The sequence below is a fragment of the Oryzias latipes genome, chromosome 9 (genome assembly GCF_053564925.1).
Source record: "Oryzias latipes strain Hd-rR chromosome 9, Olatipes_Hd-rR_3.1".
Classification (NCBI taxonomy): domain Eukaryota; kingdom Metazoa; phylum Chordata; class Actinopteri; order Beloniformes; family Adrianichthyidae; genus Oryzias; species Oryzias latipes.
The window spans coordinates 17,423,696-17,440,964 of NC_136245.1; the positions used below are offsets into that span (position 1 = coordinate 17,423,696).

Below are 17,269 nucleotides of genomic sequence, written 5' to 3' on the forward strand. Positions count from 1 at the left end.
CTAGTACTACCAAAAAGTTTCAAACGTGTACCTAAAATCTATTTCTTGAGTACAGCTCTTGTAAGCAGTTGTGATGGGTTTGGTCTGCGGAAATCCGACCCCCAAGGGTTTGCTTTTATTTTGGCACTGATTCATGACTTCTAAAGAAGAGTTATTTGATGTCTGTGTACCAGAATTACTTACGGAAGACTGAAAGGCGGCATTTTTTATTCAGTGAAAAGGCGTGTCAGGTGAAGGCAAGAGGATTGGAGGATTGAGATCTTTGAAATCTGCGGTGAAGTTGAGCCGTCCGCAGTTAAAAGTTTAGGTGCGACTTCCTGTTGCGTCAGAGAGAACATTTCCGACGCTTCCAATTCATGGTAAAGTTGCACCCAGACCCGTTACTATACATTTAAAGTACTTGGTTGCAGTTTCTTTCATAAATAAACGGTAACTATAAGACTCCACATCCACAAATAAAGTGTTTGTGTTTAAACGCCAGTCCGACCAAACAGGATACCCCCGGGGATGGGGGGTGTTGGTTGGCTTGAAAAGAGCCCTGTTCAAAGTTGAATTGTGTGCTTACGTCGTCCGAGGGGGCGGGGCCACGTTCAGCGCAGTTAGTGGAGGTGGCAGCTCAGATGCTCCGTTCGTCCCGACTCGTTTAGTCTGTTAAGTAGCTCCTGGTCCAATTAAGCTAGGCAGGGTAGAAGTCCGCGTGCGCGTGTCAACATTCAGCCTGGAACACTGCTTTAAGAGTGAGCGCGCGCGCTTCTCCAGAGCACCATGACGACCTGAAATGACAGCCCGCCATCCACGGACGAACCCCACTACTAAGAGAACCAACGGTTGTCGAGATGTTGGCGTTCTTCTGAGGTAGAGCTGCTGGTCGCGACTTGGACTCACTAATTAAGCCTTTATAAGCTACTACAAGTTAGCGGTCGTCGGCCTATTATCTCCTGACGTCGCGGAGTTTCGTCGCTGACGGTGGAAGCGAAAAGCTGAACATGGACACCTCCACGGATGTGCTGCTCGTGACCGCAAACGTCGGCTCCCTCTTTGATAATGTAAGTAAAAGTGTTCAGAATACACAACGCAGTTCTGCGGGAGGATTAAACTCGCAGAAACGCAGGCTGTGAGCACTCCGAGCCTTAATCGCAGCGTTCATCTTTACTACTAGGAAGTAACGAGATGAGATGTCTTATGTAAGTGTCTGCTGAAGTTTGAGCCCAAATCCGCATAGGTGTGTTTCAATTACCCGCCCTGTTCTAAAAGTTCCAAAGGTTATTTTTTTGAGAATTTTCTCTGAGAAAAAATAGAATTAAACTTGTTGACCCACATTTACTTTAGGATCACGTGATCTGTCATAGTAGTTCCGACGCCTACTCCCCATAGTGACAATCAAATAATAATCTCTGATTCTCAATCTAAAACAGATTGGGATTATACGTTTTGGCAAAAAGTTGTTTATTCAAATTTATCGCTTGTTCTAAATATGATATTGCATTTTATAAAATACCTCAGATTATCTATATATATTTTTAAACTTTTGCCTTTAATTCTCACGGACTATTTCATTTTTTTCAATTATTCTCTTTCTTGAGAAATAAATAAAATGTGTTTAATTTTTCAGCAAGTTAACAGCATGTTTTAAGCAGTTAAAATGAAATAAAATGGACAAAAATGCCATTCAAATATAATTATTATTGTGTGATTCTTTCATTTTTGTTTAAGACCCACTTCAATGAAAATTGTGTTTTTGGTGTTTTGCATTTCTGAGTATATATTATTTTGAATTCAAATCATTGTGAGTCAGTAGCCAATAAAAAACATGTTGGAAAATTCTTGTTGGTTGTGATGTAGAAGCTGTTACGGCAAGTCATGAGCTTCCTGCTCCATTCTGATTTTCCTGTTGGTAGACGACTAGTTCCCTGTTTTTCATTGTTTTCCTTGTTTGAGTTGGTATTTGGCTAAAAACTGCATGGCGGGGTATAGCTCCAATATTGCTCCCTAATTTTTGTTGCACACATAATGTTAGGTAAACTAGCGGGAAAGCATGTAAACAGATGGTTGTTGGGAAGCAGGCTTACTTCGCATCAACAGTCCTGCCCACATTTCATGAGCGAATTTCTAATGAACTCCTGCTGCTCTGCAGAAACTTTGTCCTGGAAAACAACACCATCTTTTAGATTTTGTCTAAAATTAGCATTTAAATAAAAGACCACTGGAAACGCTTTTAAAAGATGATTTGAGTGGGACTTTAAGGCATAAACCTTTTATGTTTGTCAAGTCAACTAGCATGTATTTCTCCAGCATTTAAAGTCACTTTCCATCTGTGCTTGGTCACATCGTCCGGGCCGTTCTCCAGTGTGTCCAAACACACCTAAACAGTCAGTACTTTATTGTTTGGGTCTGGACTGGCTCAAGAAAACCTTTAAGCATTGGAGGAAGGAGGGCTCTCGGAGTCATGGAAATTTGGCTCAGGACCAGATTTCCGTTTGGCAGAGGTAGCTCTCTAATGAAAATGGAAGATTTCATTGTGGGAGATGCATAAACAGATGCATATCTCTATCAGGGGAGTTAAGTTCTTTCATTCACTGAGGCCCCTCTGTGTCTGCAAACGAACAGGCCTGAACATTTGTTTTCTGGCTTAAATGCGGGACTTTCAGCAGAGGTCAACACAAACCATCTAGCTTTACTGAAGTGGAAAAACTGATTGTCCTGCCAAAGATTCTTGAGTTGCCGTCTTTGGTATATCGCAAAACTTGTGTGCGCTTGCCTTATGAGATCAAAGTTCAGGTTATATTGCAGTTTATATTTCAAATCACTCATTCTAGTTAATGAAACTGTCAAATACACTTGACTATATCATCTTGTGCAGCTCATCTGTAATGATTTTGCTTCATTGTTTTTTGTAGCTACACCCTCTATTCATTGGTGGATTATAGTAAACAAAAGTCATCCTTTTAGGTTTCTTAAAGATGCCAACTAACCATTATGCAATCACAACTTAATTACCATGTGTTTGCTATGATGCAGCTGTAATCATAGTCTAGTCCAAACACATCTGTTGATGGCAGTAAGAATGATGTAAGCAATGTCTTTCAGATGAGAAAAGCTGAGCCGTTGTCATCCATCCTATGCAAATACTCTATGCAAAGCCTTTTCTCTGGTCACATGAAAGAAGTCTGCAAAAAGATCACGCATTGCAGAAATAATCTAGATAAAGATAATTTCTTCTTTCACTATTTCTATTCATTCTAAATCAAAAAGATGATATTAAAAAATGACTGTTATTTTTTTGAAAACATTGATCAAATAATGATCTACATCCTTGCTTTAAAGCTAAAGCTAAAGTTATAAATTAAACATGGTAAGGTATAAAATATATTTAAACTATAATGTTAACTTTCTATACACTCAAAAAGATACACATTTCTTTAAAAGTTACATTTTTCCATAAAAATACCCCCAGGGAGGATGTGTTGTGTAGTGTTGTGAAGAGCAGAGGGATATATTCACATGCAGGAATACTTGAGAGGCTTCACTTCCTGGAACACACTGCCAACGAAACACATAGTCAAAGCTAATATTTCCAGGAAATCCTTTTTGTTTGTTTAGTTTGTAAAGAATTTGGGATTTATGCCTTTTTCACTATCAGGAATTTATTTAGTTTTAAAATTCCGTGGGGAAACATTCCCACCCAATAAAAATGTTAAAGACCCACTCTAATGAAAATTGTGTTTTTGGTGTGTTTATTTTATTTTATATTTTTGTAGCATTTTTCTCTTGATGGAGGATTTATATGAAGGACTGGGCCTTTGAACAGAATGTAAAGTATATCAGAAGGATCATTTAAATCAAATTTGCCAAAAACCTTTCATGTTACTACCCAATTTCAGCTTCTTTTTGGTGCTTAGAAGCAGAGCAATAGTTAAAAACTGCGGTGTTGCTGGGAAAGGTTTTCCTTCCTACACGCTAGGCTTCTAAAGAGTTTCTATTAAAATCTCCAAACTGCTCTCTGCAGCTCCCTGCAGCACAAACACAACATTTTGGGAGGGGTGGATATCAGAACTGTGGACACATCTCCTTCCACAACTAAAAATGTTTGTCCAACAGCTACACTTTTTTTTTACTGGTTATAAACATGTTTAAACCAAAATAAACAGTGATTAACATATATTTTCTAATGCTAAGGTAAACTAATGTCAGTAAACTATCAGAGAGTATCCTGCACCAAGTGTGGGTTGACCTACCGTAGATGGACACTAGTGAGCAAAGTCGCTTGAAAATGTTGAAATGGAAGAACCGCATTTTGCAGAACATTAAAAACATTTCTACATAGCTGTAGGTTCTGGTTTAGCTTTAGGCAAGTAAGGTCTGATCAATTTAGACCCCAAAAATCATGAAATAACATTTTACTTTTTTCATATTTTTTCTTTGTTAGTAAACATTTTTATTAGAACTTTCAGGCAGTTATTACCCCCCAAAAAAGACAATGTTTTATAATTTTTTTTAAATTATTTTATATATATATATATATATATATATAATAGCTGTTATTATACTGCTTTTATTGTGTCTGATCTCATACAGTGTATCATTGAAATGACCAAACAGGGTTGTTTATTTAAAGGAAGAAAATAGAACCAACACATCATTTAAAATAGTTACTGCCATCTATAAACTGTAAACCTATTGTAAGATAATCAGGTTTAGTCTCTGTATTTCTTGTGTTGTTTTTACAGTATTGCACCATGACTGATAATCTTATGGATAGTTAGCTTAGAATATTAACTGAGGGTTTTTGGTTATGCAAAGTACCCTAGCAGACCACAATCTGCCATCAAATCTAAACTGAATTAGATTTGAATTTCTTTTACATCACAACCCTGCTTATCATACAAGCCTGAGCATAATCATTGTGCTTATTTCCTTTTTTTTTGGATCATTATAATGGGCATTTGTAAAGTATAAACATTTTTTTTTGTGTTTTCAGTTTTTAAGGCTGTTTTACAACACTGACTTTTACCTCAAAACTATAGAATGTCAGACACCGACTGTTGTCTTTAGCCCATTTTTACAGTTTTTAATTATTCCCTTAGAAATGTGTTGTTGATCTTTTTGCATTTTCCCACTTCTAGGTCGGTGAAATTCAGAATGGATGGCTGCAAGAACTCTTCAAGGTAGGTTTGATTTAGCGGTCAAAGCAGTTTTTACAAGGTTTGCATTCTTTTTTTTGTGTTTGTTTGTATGTGTTGGTGCTTACTTAGCTAACAGGCCTGTATGGGCCAGAAAGAAACAAACTTGAATGATTTCTTTTGGGAGGAAAAGTCAAAAATAATTTTATTACCATGTATATAAATAGGGAGCAGTAAAACGTTACCAAACCATCAGAAGAAGGAAAAGAACTTTCGGGAGCTATGTTTCTCCTTCATTTATTGTGCTTCTGGGGAGAAAATTAGGAGGTGTTCTAATATTATATTCTAATTGTCTCAGTAGATGCTTGGCTCTACTCTTTCCTATGAGAAACAGTGGAGCTGGGACACCAAGTTTATTTGGTTTGTTTCATTTGTTTATGAAGATGAGCATAAACGCCTTACAAAAGTTTTTGGGAGGTTAGAAGTGGGCGTGGGCTGGAAACGGGGATACAGAATGAGAGTTCCATCTAATTCAGGAACATGCACTCTACACAGTAAAACTACATGGGATACATAAGGATGAGAATGATTATAATGTGGGCTCCCAGTTCTGTTCAATCTCACTTATGCTTTTTCTGAGCATTTCCAGGTGGGAGCACTGAGTACCAGCAGACAAATCTACATGGGGCTGCTGTATTTTCCAAACTTTAAGTCAAAAAATGCATAATAAAGAAGAAAAAACGTATATATAAATCATACTTTTGGAAATAAAGCACGACATTTGCCATAAAAGTGAGGCTTCTGAACAAATCCACCAAGCCCAGCATAATGCTGCGTTCACACCAAACCTGATTTAAGCTTCATATTCGCGTCTGCTGCCTGTCTTACAAGGTGCGTCAAATTTAAGGCACTTTTTCAAACATGTGTTCATAAACTAGACATTCCCGCTGAGTGTGGGAGAAGCTACCATCAAAAGGTTTTTAGCCTCATCGCCATATTTCTGTCAATCTCATATGCAATGCATTGTAGACATGGATAATATTGAGAGATCAAGTTGTCTTTTTCTTTTTTTTAAGGGCTTTAAAAAAGCATTAATTAGCACGTCTGCATGTGTGGGTTCATGAGATCATTCAGAGAATCTCCCAGTACAGTGAGCTTCAGTATTTACTGCAGGAGCCGCGTCTGAAAGATGGCCGATTTCAGCAGCACTTCTGTCTGTGACCCAGCTTGGTGACTTGCTGTCCCACTAGTCTGAAGAAGAAATTAATCAAAATCAGAAAAAAATTAGAGGGCCCTTTTTATTCCTTTTTCAATGCAAATAAGAAAAATACAAAGTTCAGGAGGAGAACGATCAGATTCAGCCCCAAATTGCTTTTGGAGCCACCCACAGTCTGAGCGGTGCTTCTTCTTCTGCGTTGCTGTCGGTAGTACATTTTGATACACACACCTACAGTTCCCTCTAGTGGGTGTTAGTGGGAAAATGACAAAAATATGAGGTTTTTTTTTTTAAATCACATACAAGTTGTACCTGAGTTTAAGTCTCTGCTCGGCCAAACTACGCAGAAAACTGTGACTTATACCCCATAAAATTGGGTAATTCTTGAAGCACACACCTAAATGTGTTGGATGGCAGGTTTATGAAAGTTCTAGTTTAGATCCACTTTATATTACTGTTTACATAAAAACAAAACATTTATAGCTTAGTTTACTCTCTCCAGAGACTTTAGTAATCTGCTGATACTAAATAATTTATAGGATCTCTTCTAATGTTCTGACTCTGGAACTGGTCACTCTATGACCTTAATGCAACTCAACTTTAATTTAAAGCACTTTCAATCAACAGCAGCCGACACAAAGTGCTGATCACCAGAAATAAAGAAAACAAACACTAAAACAGGTTAAAACACAAGATTAAATATAGAGAGATAAAAACAATAAAACCAGTACAGCAATAACAGAAGTATCATGTTGCAGTAAAAGCTAGAGCATAAAAATGGGTTTTCAGGCGGGTTTTTGAAAATGGACAGTGATGGAGCTTCTCTTATGGACCGTGGCAGAGAGTTCCAAAGCTTTGGATCAGCGACAGCAAAAGCTCTGTCCCCTCTGAGCTTCCGTCTGGACCTCGGTACCTCCAGAAGCAGCTGATCAGCTAATCTGAGGCACCGGCGAGTAAGGAGAGAGAAGCTCAGAGAGCTACAGCGGGGCAAGACCATGTAAAGATTTAAAAACAAGTAAAAGGATCTTAAAGTGAACTCTAAAATGCACTAATGATTATAAATAAAATAAAATAAAATATTTTTATAAAAAGCCAAGCAAGTTTTAACTTCATAAAATGCCTAATAATTGCTGAAATTAGAATCTTCCTGCGAAGTGTTCGGTGAAGAAACGCCGTGAAGATCTGTACCAAACAGAACTCTCCATTCTAAAACTAACTGCCTTGCTTTTTATCAGGCAATCCACAAATACAAGCCGCAGTTCATTGCTCTGCACTTCCAGGAAGTGGGAGGGAAGGACTACATGGTCAACATGGGCAACGCAGAAAACTTCTTCTGGTATGTTTGGGGGAAAAACCCATATTTGTCATAACATTTTGCTTTTCATTGTTTGACATGCTAATGGTTTAGCTCAGAATATGTTATTATTATTTTTATGGTTTCTTCCAACAACAACAGAACTGTTTGCTTTAAACTTCACAAAGGTATCTCTCCAGATAAAACTGCGGTTAGGAACTTTCCATAAACTGTCTTGTGTTTTATATCTAAGCAACATTCCTTTACTCAGCAGCTGTGTGACCACTCTGTTCGACTATGCTTCTCCCAGGTTACTTGAGTCCAGCGAAGAACTGAAAGACTATGACAGGACTTGCATTTATGTAGACAGCCAGTTTCAAGCAGAAGACAGCTTCACGGTAAGAAACATGCAGAGCTGTCAAGGATTGCAGCTACACAATACCGTCACAAGGGGGAGTCCTTCTCCACTGAATTGAGATCATGGCAGTACAGTTGATACATGATAATATATGAGATCAATGTCATAGTTTAATTGAAGCACCTGCTGGCTCCAGCGGATCATCTAAAAGTTGTGTTTGATGCAAACAGCTTTTGCTTGATTTAATGTTAATAGAAGTTACGGTTTGTCTTTGACTCTATTTTTTGATTAAGTGTTGTAAAGCTTCACAAGATGGATTGCTCACAAATAGAACTAATTCTTACAATCACCTCTGGAGCATTTGTTTTGGTAGTTATTCCTAATGGCGGTCACATGTCTGGGGGGAGTATCATACACCACGTGCACGCTGCAGCCTTATGAAAGTGACATGGATCTCAATGATTTATTATACAGCTGTGTTTCAGTTCTTACACAGTATGGGAGAGTAGAGATGCTGTTAAAGATAGGTTTGTTGACACGGCCGTGAAGGTCTTAACATTTCCTCAGATCATCCATGTCCAAAGCTGCAGTCTAAACTTGGACTTTACCGTCATGTTACGGTGCTTTGATGTTGACTAACAATGCACCAGGGCTCTTTCCTGAGCTTCTTCATGCTTTCCTGTAATGGGTGTGTCAGCACTGCTTGCGCTGACACGCCACTTGAAGTGCATCCCGCGCTGGAAAGTGGCTGGGTATTCCTTGAACTATGAACCCTTCCGCCTCCCAGGTGATCCCCCCGTGCTGTACGCCTGACAGTAAGGGTCAACGGCTTCATTTGTGGACTGAAGGTGCGTGAAGCAGAAGAGGGGTAAAGCCAATGGCCAGGTGTGAGGGAGGGAGAAAAGCCAAAGTCAATACATTTAACTCTAGATTAAAACTATTGATCCCAGCCTATTTGTACACAATAAATTATGTGTGTCTGATGTGTGGAGGACAGCTGGGACTAAGTTTTCCCTGCACTCAAGTGTTTGCACTCCCCACTGTTTGCCCTGAAAAGCGACCCCCCCCCCCCCCACCCACCCACACACACATGTACAAAAACACACACACTCTGCCTAATGTCTCATTCTCATTTCGGTTGTGCCACCTGCATTGATTTTCAATTTGTTTCCTCCTGGCTGCAGATCATCAGTTATAAAGCCGTGAGAGTTTGGAGGGTTGCTTTTTTTCACAGAGGCTGAAATGGCACTGATGTGGGGAGGGTTGGGGGTTCAGACTTGCATACATTTCCAGTACAAATGGTATTTTGATCCCCCAAAAAATCGCTCCAAAGTCAATATTTGTGTACAAACCTGACTCCTGAAGTTGAGTTTGTGTGTCTGTGTACAGAATGTAACAATCTGAAGATGTAGGTTAGAAATTGAAGGTCTCCAGCTCAGAAACCTTCATCGGTGACAGCCCCTGAGACGTGTCCATGTGACTCTTCTAACCTGAGTTTTGACAAGTTGGTCACTAATTGCTGTTCACTGGAGCCAACAATGCAGACACGTCCATTTTTTAAAAAGCCGGATGACTTTTGGCGGGGAAGATAAATGATGTCTTCAGGGAGAGATCTCTCATGCTCTGGCTGAATGAACGGGTGTGAGTGTGAAGGGGTGGGGTGCTGCGTGGAGCTCCGTCACGCCCCGAGCCCTCCGCGCTCCCGCTGATTTCTCTTCGCTCCCCAGTCACAGCGCCGGCGCCGGCAGACAGCAGGCCCTCTGCTTAATACCTTTTAAATGGTTTTAATTTTCTGTCCTTATCGATTTGGCAGGCCACGATTAATCAGATCAGTGGAGCACGCAGTTAGTACATTAAAAATTGTCAGCCTGGTGTCAGAAATGATTGGACCCGCGCGGAGGTGTATGTGTGGACGCCCTGCACACATAGAACACCTTTATTCCTTAAAGTTTCATGTGTCGCCGTGGACGGTGAAATACACTGAGCCGTAAAGTGGAATTCAATGGAGAGGTCACATTTTATACTTAAAGCTGTTATCTCAGTTTTAGATGCAATTTCAGTTTTATTGTCTTGTTTACCTACTGTAGTTTTTTAAGAGGTCGATTGCTTGATTTTAAATTCATTCGCTTTCAGGAAATCACTGCCAAACACTGATTTGGACTCTGATCATTTTTTTTATTTTTGCTTTTGTGTTTTTTTGATAAAAAACCTTAAGTATAAAGGTGTTCACTAAAAAGGTATATTTATATGATTTCATTTAGGTATTTTTCTTAGTCTGTGGAAATGATTTGTTTTTCTTTGCAATCAGACCCCTTCATAATGTGCTAAAGTTTGTGTTTTCTCTCTGCAGGCTTTGGGGAACATGTACTTCATCCACAAAACACTGAAAAATGTCTACCAGTATGACTTTAATGGTAAAAAAGTCTTTACTTTTGCCTTTTTTAATGTTTATGATTTGGTTTAATTTAAAAACTCTTTTTTTCTTTTTGTAGTTCTAAGATGTGTGTAATGATAGATGATGTCAACCTCTCAGCATATTTTTGCAAAGAACCAGGATTTAAAGTGATTCTGTTGTTTGCTGCTGCCTAGTCCAGTCACGTAATGTGTGAAAAAGCTCCACAGAAAAGCTGATCAAAGAGCCATAAACATGGCAGAGCTGCCATCGGCTGTTAGGCCTGAACCGCTTCTCGGCCACCGAACTCGGTCTAATGGCCCGCTTATAAGTTCTCTCATCACGTACGCCGCTCTGATGAGGTTAACACCAGTTTATTGATTGCTGTTTGCATGTTTTTCTCACTCGTTTACATGTCACCTGCCTCTCTCTGCTGCCCCCCCCCCTCTGCAGTTAAAGATTTCAAAGCAGTGCTGGGGCAGAACAAGTATGTGGGCTGTCTGGACACCGTGACCACCGTGGAGAAAGAGAAATTCCCAAAGAATTTCTGGCCTAACGTGAGTCCTAGAGTGTGTTGGGGCTTGTTGGTTAAAGGTTCATGTGGACCAATGAGATCTGTTGGTCCTTCTTTCTTTATCTGACACAGAAGACTCAGTAACCATCAAGTTATCCCTTCTTTATAGAACAGAGCTCACCACTGTTTAGTGACTAACTACTGTTTGTCTCTGTTGCAGTTCAAGTGGTCCAGAAAGGGCTTCATGAGGACTCGCTGGATCATCCACAACCAGTATGCCGTAATCCCTTCTTACTTTTCCTTTTCCTTTCACTTTGACTCGTATGTCATGAGATTTATATGGGAGGAATTATATTGTAAAAAAAATAAACTCAGATAACACACGTGTAAAAGAGGGCTGTCAAAAAGTGTCAACAAACCTCTTCTTTGAAGATGCTTTGTTTAAGATTTAACTTGAATCATTTACCAGACTTTCAAAATAACTCAACAAAGAGAAATGTCCAGCTAAAGCAGAGTCGGGGTCGACGCAGTCAAACGTGTGTCGGCCTCAAGAAATGTCCAAATATAGTCGACCTATCTCCATTTTCTTTTTTGCTGCAGAGGAATGGGTCAGAACTGAACATTTTGGTTGAAAACTGGGTGTAGAACCGAAAAACTCATTGTGCCATTGCTTATCATAGAACTGAGGAGTTGAGGCTGTGACTCACATGATCACCGTTCTATTGTCTAAAATAATCATTGCATGCAAATATCCAATTAGATGCCAAATGTTTAAAGCATTTGGAAATATTTCTGCTAAAATTGTAGTTTGTGGCTAGCATTTCAGCAGAAGGTTTAGCTGCTGTGTTCTTTTATTCTGAATGGTTTCCAATATTTGCTGTTTCTGCTTCCAACAAAAGGAGATATTAGTGCAGCATCAGCATGCCGGGAGACCAAAAGTATTAATAGGATGCAGAAATAATACTGACAGCCAAAGGAAAGGGAGTTAGCACTCATCATATCTGTTAATAAGAGAATATCTCTTGACTTGGCAGCTGGAAATGCACACGTTCTTACAGATAAAGGCTCACGTTCACATACTTATCGACCTGATATCACGCTGTCATAAATTGATTTTTGGCCTGTCGTAAACGTTCCCTATGGTCCTCACAGAGGTCTGGACTTGGTCAACATCCACCTGTTCCATGATGCCTCCAACCTCATTGCCTGCAACGCCAGCCCCTCCATCTACTCAGCCAACCGCAAAAACGCTCTCAGATATGTCATCAACAGGTGAGATCTGCAGCTGAGTAAAAAAAATGATAGTTTTAGGATTTGACTCCATGAAACAGCAATAATTATTGTCTGCTTTTGCTATTTAATCTCATGAGCAAGATTTATCAGGACTCGTGTTTCAGACCATATAATGAGCATCTGGGAACTCTCTCCAGGTTGTCAGATGATCGCTACACGTCCTTGCCTTTCTTCCTCTTTGGAGATTTTAACTTTCGGTTGGACACTCTTAGTCTGGTCCAGGTTTGTGATAGCATGAGCTTTTTCCCCATGCATTTGTGAGTTTGTGTTGTTTCCTGATAGAAAGTCTGCGTTTCTTCAGCATCTGTGCACTGAAGCGGAGGTGCAGACCGTGAAGGACGGCAGCAACGAAGTGCAGAAAATCTTTTGTGAGGAGAAGGACAATGATCACCAGGTGACTAGAACCAGATAAAAAAGAACACATCACTCCATTATTTCTAGTTCTGCTTTTGGTTACATTCATTCGTCCTGCAGGTGCTGCTTCATATTGAAGAGAAGCTGTTCCAATATCTGCACCAGGCGCTGTTCAGAGAGGACAACGGCAGAGCTGTAAGATCCTTCCTCTCATCTGGAATCTTTGGTTGTTTTTCTGACCAACTTCAAGACATTTTAAAGACATTACAGTAAAAGCAAAAGCAGACCTTTGATGGATGTTTGGATGGTAAAGTAGGTTCTTTTCAGCATTTCTTCTTCTAATCCTCAGCTTTTGATTTATGACAAAGAAACATCAGCATTTCACGATGATATAAAGGAGGAGGACATCACATTTCCTCCCAGGTAAGACTGAGCAGCTTTCTGGACATCAGCTATTTAAGATTGATCGTGTTCGGTTAGTCTCACCAGAAAGTCTTCTTTTTGTCCTTTCCCAGCTACCCGTACAGTGAAGACTACAGTAAACCAACTCAGTACATGAACACTCGCTGTCCGGCCTGGTGTGATCGCATCCTCATGTCGCACTCTGCTCACGACGTCATCCACAGGGTCAGTCACAGCTCCCCCGTCTATGCTGCGGACCCTCATCTTCATCAGTAGTATAGAGAGGAGGTTTAGATAAAGGCATCATCACACTACAGGGACTTTTATGTTTTCTGGCTAAAGGTCAATTGCTGGTTCCTTTTTTTTAATGGGCAAACAATGCACGTTTTATATTTATCATGAGATTTGTTTATTTCCTGTTTTGACTTGTATGTGTAAATCAGAAGTTGTTTTTGCTGAATTGACTTGTGTTTTTCAGGGTGAAGATGATGAGAAGACCATTGTTTACAACACAGTGGGGACAAATGTGTGTATGGGAGACCATAAGGTAAGAGTCGGGGAAAATGTTTAATTAATCAGCCAATGAATCTGCAGCGTAGTCTTTATTTTTGTTGTTTTTTCCTCCTGCAGCCCGTTTTCTTGTCCTTCCCACTGAAGACAAATTCTCATTGACTTTGAAACTCTCCATGGTAAGAATATACATGTGTGTTGAACGTGTGAGGCTTTCAGAAGGCAGTTTTAAAGCAATGGCAGTAATCCTGTTTAGCTCCCAGGAGAGCCATAACCGGGCCGGCCCACGGGGGGCTACCATATGAACTAAGATGAAGTGCCTGTGGGACTTGGGCTCTCCTTTGTGCCGCGTGCGGTGGGAGCACAGCCGATCAGCACCTTTCACTGACAGATGCATATAGAATTCTCTGTGCTGTCACTGTGGCTGCACACTTGCTGCACTGCAGCTCCTCCTATCATGAATTACCGTGAGGATGGCTGGCGGGAGAGGCATTCGTTGCGCCTGACACCGCATTGGCATTTTTACGGCCATGATTTTGTTTTGTGGCAGTTTAAATTTGTTCTTTACAAGACGGACTGTGTTATCATGACTCTTTAGTTCGCTTTAAAACGATCCTAGAAGGGAAGCAGCCATAGAGGTCTAACATCCCAAACGGCATCGACTCCGGTCCTCTCTATATGATGTTTGTGCATCATCATATGTGTTTAGGATTTCTTTAGTTATTAGTTTAACCACAGTTACCTGAGAATACTGTCATCAGGTGGGTAGAAAGCGTCAGAAGGAAAGAATGAAGTTGACTATATTTGGTCCCATTTGTGTGTCTTTATGTTGAACGTTTGATGCTCTCTGTGCAGATCTAAAACCACATACCCTCTGAGTTCAGCCAAAGTGGAAAATCAGCACGATGACTCACTACAACAAACCCCGCTGCCTCCAGCTGGGCTCATCCCAGCCTCACTGAGGAAGTGTCTGCTGTCCCGTCACAGCTGCCCCCCTTCCTGCTGACCCGTCCTCAGTGCTACAGGAATGTGTGACACAGTGACTCCACTTTTCTACTCATTCTTATCAAATGTAGACTAAAATCTGTCCTATGGCTAAAACTAGTTTTTATTTTTGAGTTAAATCATAAGACTGTGATTGTAAAACTGAATGTTAAAAGACTTCAGCATAAACTATATTTTATCTTTTAACACAAAATATTTTTCTGAAATAGTTTATGAATTAAAAACAACGATAACAAGAGTTTCACAGATTTAATTATTTCCTCCTTTGTTATAAGCTCACAAAGTTTCAATTTGTTTACAAAGCAAAAAGTACATAAGCATACAATTTTTTCTGTCTTTTATTTAATTGAAAACTTTGTGAATTTGGGACCTTTCAGGTTATTTTTCCCCATTTGATCTCATTTCATTTGCAGTGAAACACATTTTATAGGAGCAGAGACATAAGAAATATGAGAAAAGACAAAACCATAAACGATGATGTTAGTTTAAAAAGGTAAAGCTCACAAAAGACTCTCTACCATGATCTATAGAACCATATGTGGACAGGAAATGGGATTTTTAGGGTCTCCAAAAAGGAAAAAAAAAGCCCCAGGGGCTTTCCTGTCCATTACAGCTGTAACAGATTGGGAACGAACGGACAAGGTGGATTAAATTTTATGGATTTAATCTGATGACAGATTTTCAGCTTTAAATCTAAATTTAAATCTTAAATGTAAATGTATTTACAGCTTTTAACATGTTCAAAAGGAAACTATTGATCTATTTTGCCTTAATACCTAATAAAAAATAAATTCAACAGACAAGGTGGGTGTACAAAACCTGTAGACCCGGGAAGGAGGGTCTAAGGGCAGGGATGCCCAGTTCAGCTTAGTCTGTTTAGTTCAGCCATTACCTTTTGAATTCTATGACTTCATGTTCTTTATGATTTCATGTTCACTTTACAATTACTGGTATGAAGCTCATTGAGACGACTATTGTTGTAATGTTCGGCTATATAAATAAAATTGAATTGAATAGATCATGTCTTTTTCATAAAGAAGAATCAAAGTTTAATATGAAATGAAAATCACTTAAAAGAAGTCCTGGGTTCCTGAAGTCTGCATTTAGGTAAATGTACAATGATTGTGTGATTTTTGTGTGTGTGTGTGTGTTTGGTCATTTTCAGTTAGGGTTTTAGGTCTAGCAACACTCAGTCTAAATTAATGTCCTCCAGTGTAAACACATTCAAAGATTAGAATCAGAAATGTTTTAACACCTACAGGGATTTGCTGCAGGTTCTTAAGGTTGTAATAACTGTAAAACAAAAAACCTTGTAAATATGTTTACTGTAACTTTCTTTGTAATGTTCACCCTCATCATCAGAATGTCTGTTCTTTTAAAACACGTATTCCTCTCTATGGTCCTTAAATATCAAGTGTCACATTGATTCAACTGTGCGATTGTTACGACTCTTCTGCATGTCATTCAAACTGTAGTTCAGGATTACTTTTAACTATAAGACAGATGGATGATATCAAATGTTTGATGTTTTTTAATTACACAATTTCCTTAACATGTGGCTGGGTCACTGTAATATGTTGTTGTTTTTTTCTTTTTAAAGATAGAGTAGAAATAACACTAGAAGGCGAAGGGCCCAGTGACCCTTTTAAAGCAACACAGAATCACCTGCAGCAGTTTTCCATCTGCTTTGCTTCTTATGTAACAGCCAGATTGGAACCTCCACAGCTTTACATCCCAAGCTGCAGCACTGCTGGTTTCATTCAGAACCTTTAGCTGAAGTCTCATTAAAGTTAAGAGATGTGTCATCGCAACAACCAATATCCAAATGTTTGCCTCTTCTGTCTTTACTCAATTCTGCATGTTAGCATCATGTAGTTTCTTTTCTGCTGTTTCTCTTTGTTCCCTCTTATTGTCCCGAACTGAAGCTTTGATTCAGTAAATGTGTTTTCAATGATCAGTTTGATGATTTGATTTTGTGTCAAAAACGTTTGCTGTTTGCTCTGTTTTGCTTCCAGAGCGTTTAGTGATGGACTGTCCTACACGTGTAACGGCGTGCCCGCATGAGTTCACAAATATTCAAGCAAAGTCTCGAACATTATTGGAGTTGAGCTGTTTCGCCGAATCAGAAATCAGCGCAGACGTTTGTGAAGAGTGGAACCATTCTGTAATATAATGTGATGTCAGCAGTGGGCTTGGAGTTTAGGCCAGTATTTACTTTGAATTTACTTAAGTCAAACTTCATGTCATTTTACTTTTGTACATAAAGTTCTTCCCTAAAATAAAAAGTGTCTTCATCCATGCTTTTAGACTGAAAGTCCAGTCACAATAACATCCGTGGGTTGACACTTGACACTGACCGCATCAGGCGGCTGGACCAGAGGTCTGCAACCCGAAGCTCCAGAGCCGCATGCAGCTCCTTTGTTCCTCCACTGTGGCTCTTTGGATTTGAATATCAGGTTCATTTGCTATAGTTAAAGAAGTTCCGTCCTTTATGCTTAGAATTTTAACATGCCGGATAACCAAGCAAAAAATAATGGGTGAAGGTTTAATCTACTGTCAGAGTGGTTTATTAGTTTATTATCAGAATGATCTTAAGGCGCTTATCTTCTGCTGTATAACTGTCTCGTTGTTGTGGTTGTAGTTCTTAGAATACAGAATTATATTTACATCTCCAGAAGAAAAAAACGTTTTCATGCCTCTATATTCGATGGTAAAAAGGAGAAAAAGCATGGAATCATCCCAAATTCAGTGATAAAAATGCCATGCTTGACTTTAAAAAAAAAAAAGTTTTCACCTTTTTATTAGAAATAA

General features: G+C 39.4%; 1 protein-coding gene across 1 annotated transcript; it reads left to right on the top strand.

Annotated features, from left to right (window-relative positions):
- Nucleotides 1-293: 293 nt before the first annotated feature.
- On the top strand, nucleotides 294-16,743 carry inpp5l (inositol polyphosphate-5-phosphatase L). Its single transcript, XM_004072491.5, has 16 exons — nucleotides 294-1,046; nucleotides 5,124-5,165; nucleotides 7,572-7,672; nucleotides 7,941-8,028; nucleotides 10,339-10,402; nucleotides 10,834-10,937; nucleotides 11,115-11,167; nucleotides 12,047-12,166; nucleotides 12,325-12,409; nucleotides 12,489-12,581; nucleotides 12,662-12,736; nucleotides 12,891-12,964; nucleotides 13,057-13,168; nucleotides 13,422-13,490; nucleotides 13,574-13,632; nucleotides 14,309-16,743. The coding sequence occupies exons 1-15, from the start codon at nucleotides 987-989 to the stop codon at nucleotides 13,613-13,615; spliced, it is 1,182 nt and encodes a 393-aa protein (XP_004072539.1). The 5' UTR covers nucleotides 294-986; the 3' UTR covers nucleotides 13,616-13,632; nucleotides 14,309-16,743.
- The last annotated feature ends 526 nt before the right edge of the window (nucleotides 16,744-17,269 follow it).

Coding starts and splice junctions, on each gene's coding strand:
- inpp5l (XM_004072491.5), top strand. CDS start 987: ATGGACACCTCCACGGATGTGCTGCTCGTGACCGCAAACGTCGGCTCC. Junction 12,167..12,324: donor CTCAGATATGTCATCAACAG/GTGAGATCTGCA, acceptor AACTCTCTCCAG/GTTGTCAGATGATCGCTACA. Junction 12,582..12,661: donor AGAAGGACAATGATCACCAG/GTGACTAGAACC, acceptor TTCGTCCTGCAG/GTGCTGCTTCATATTGAAGA.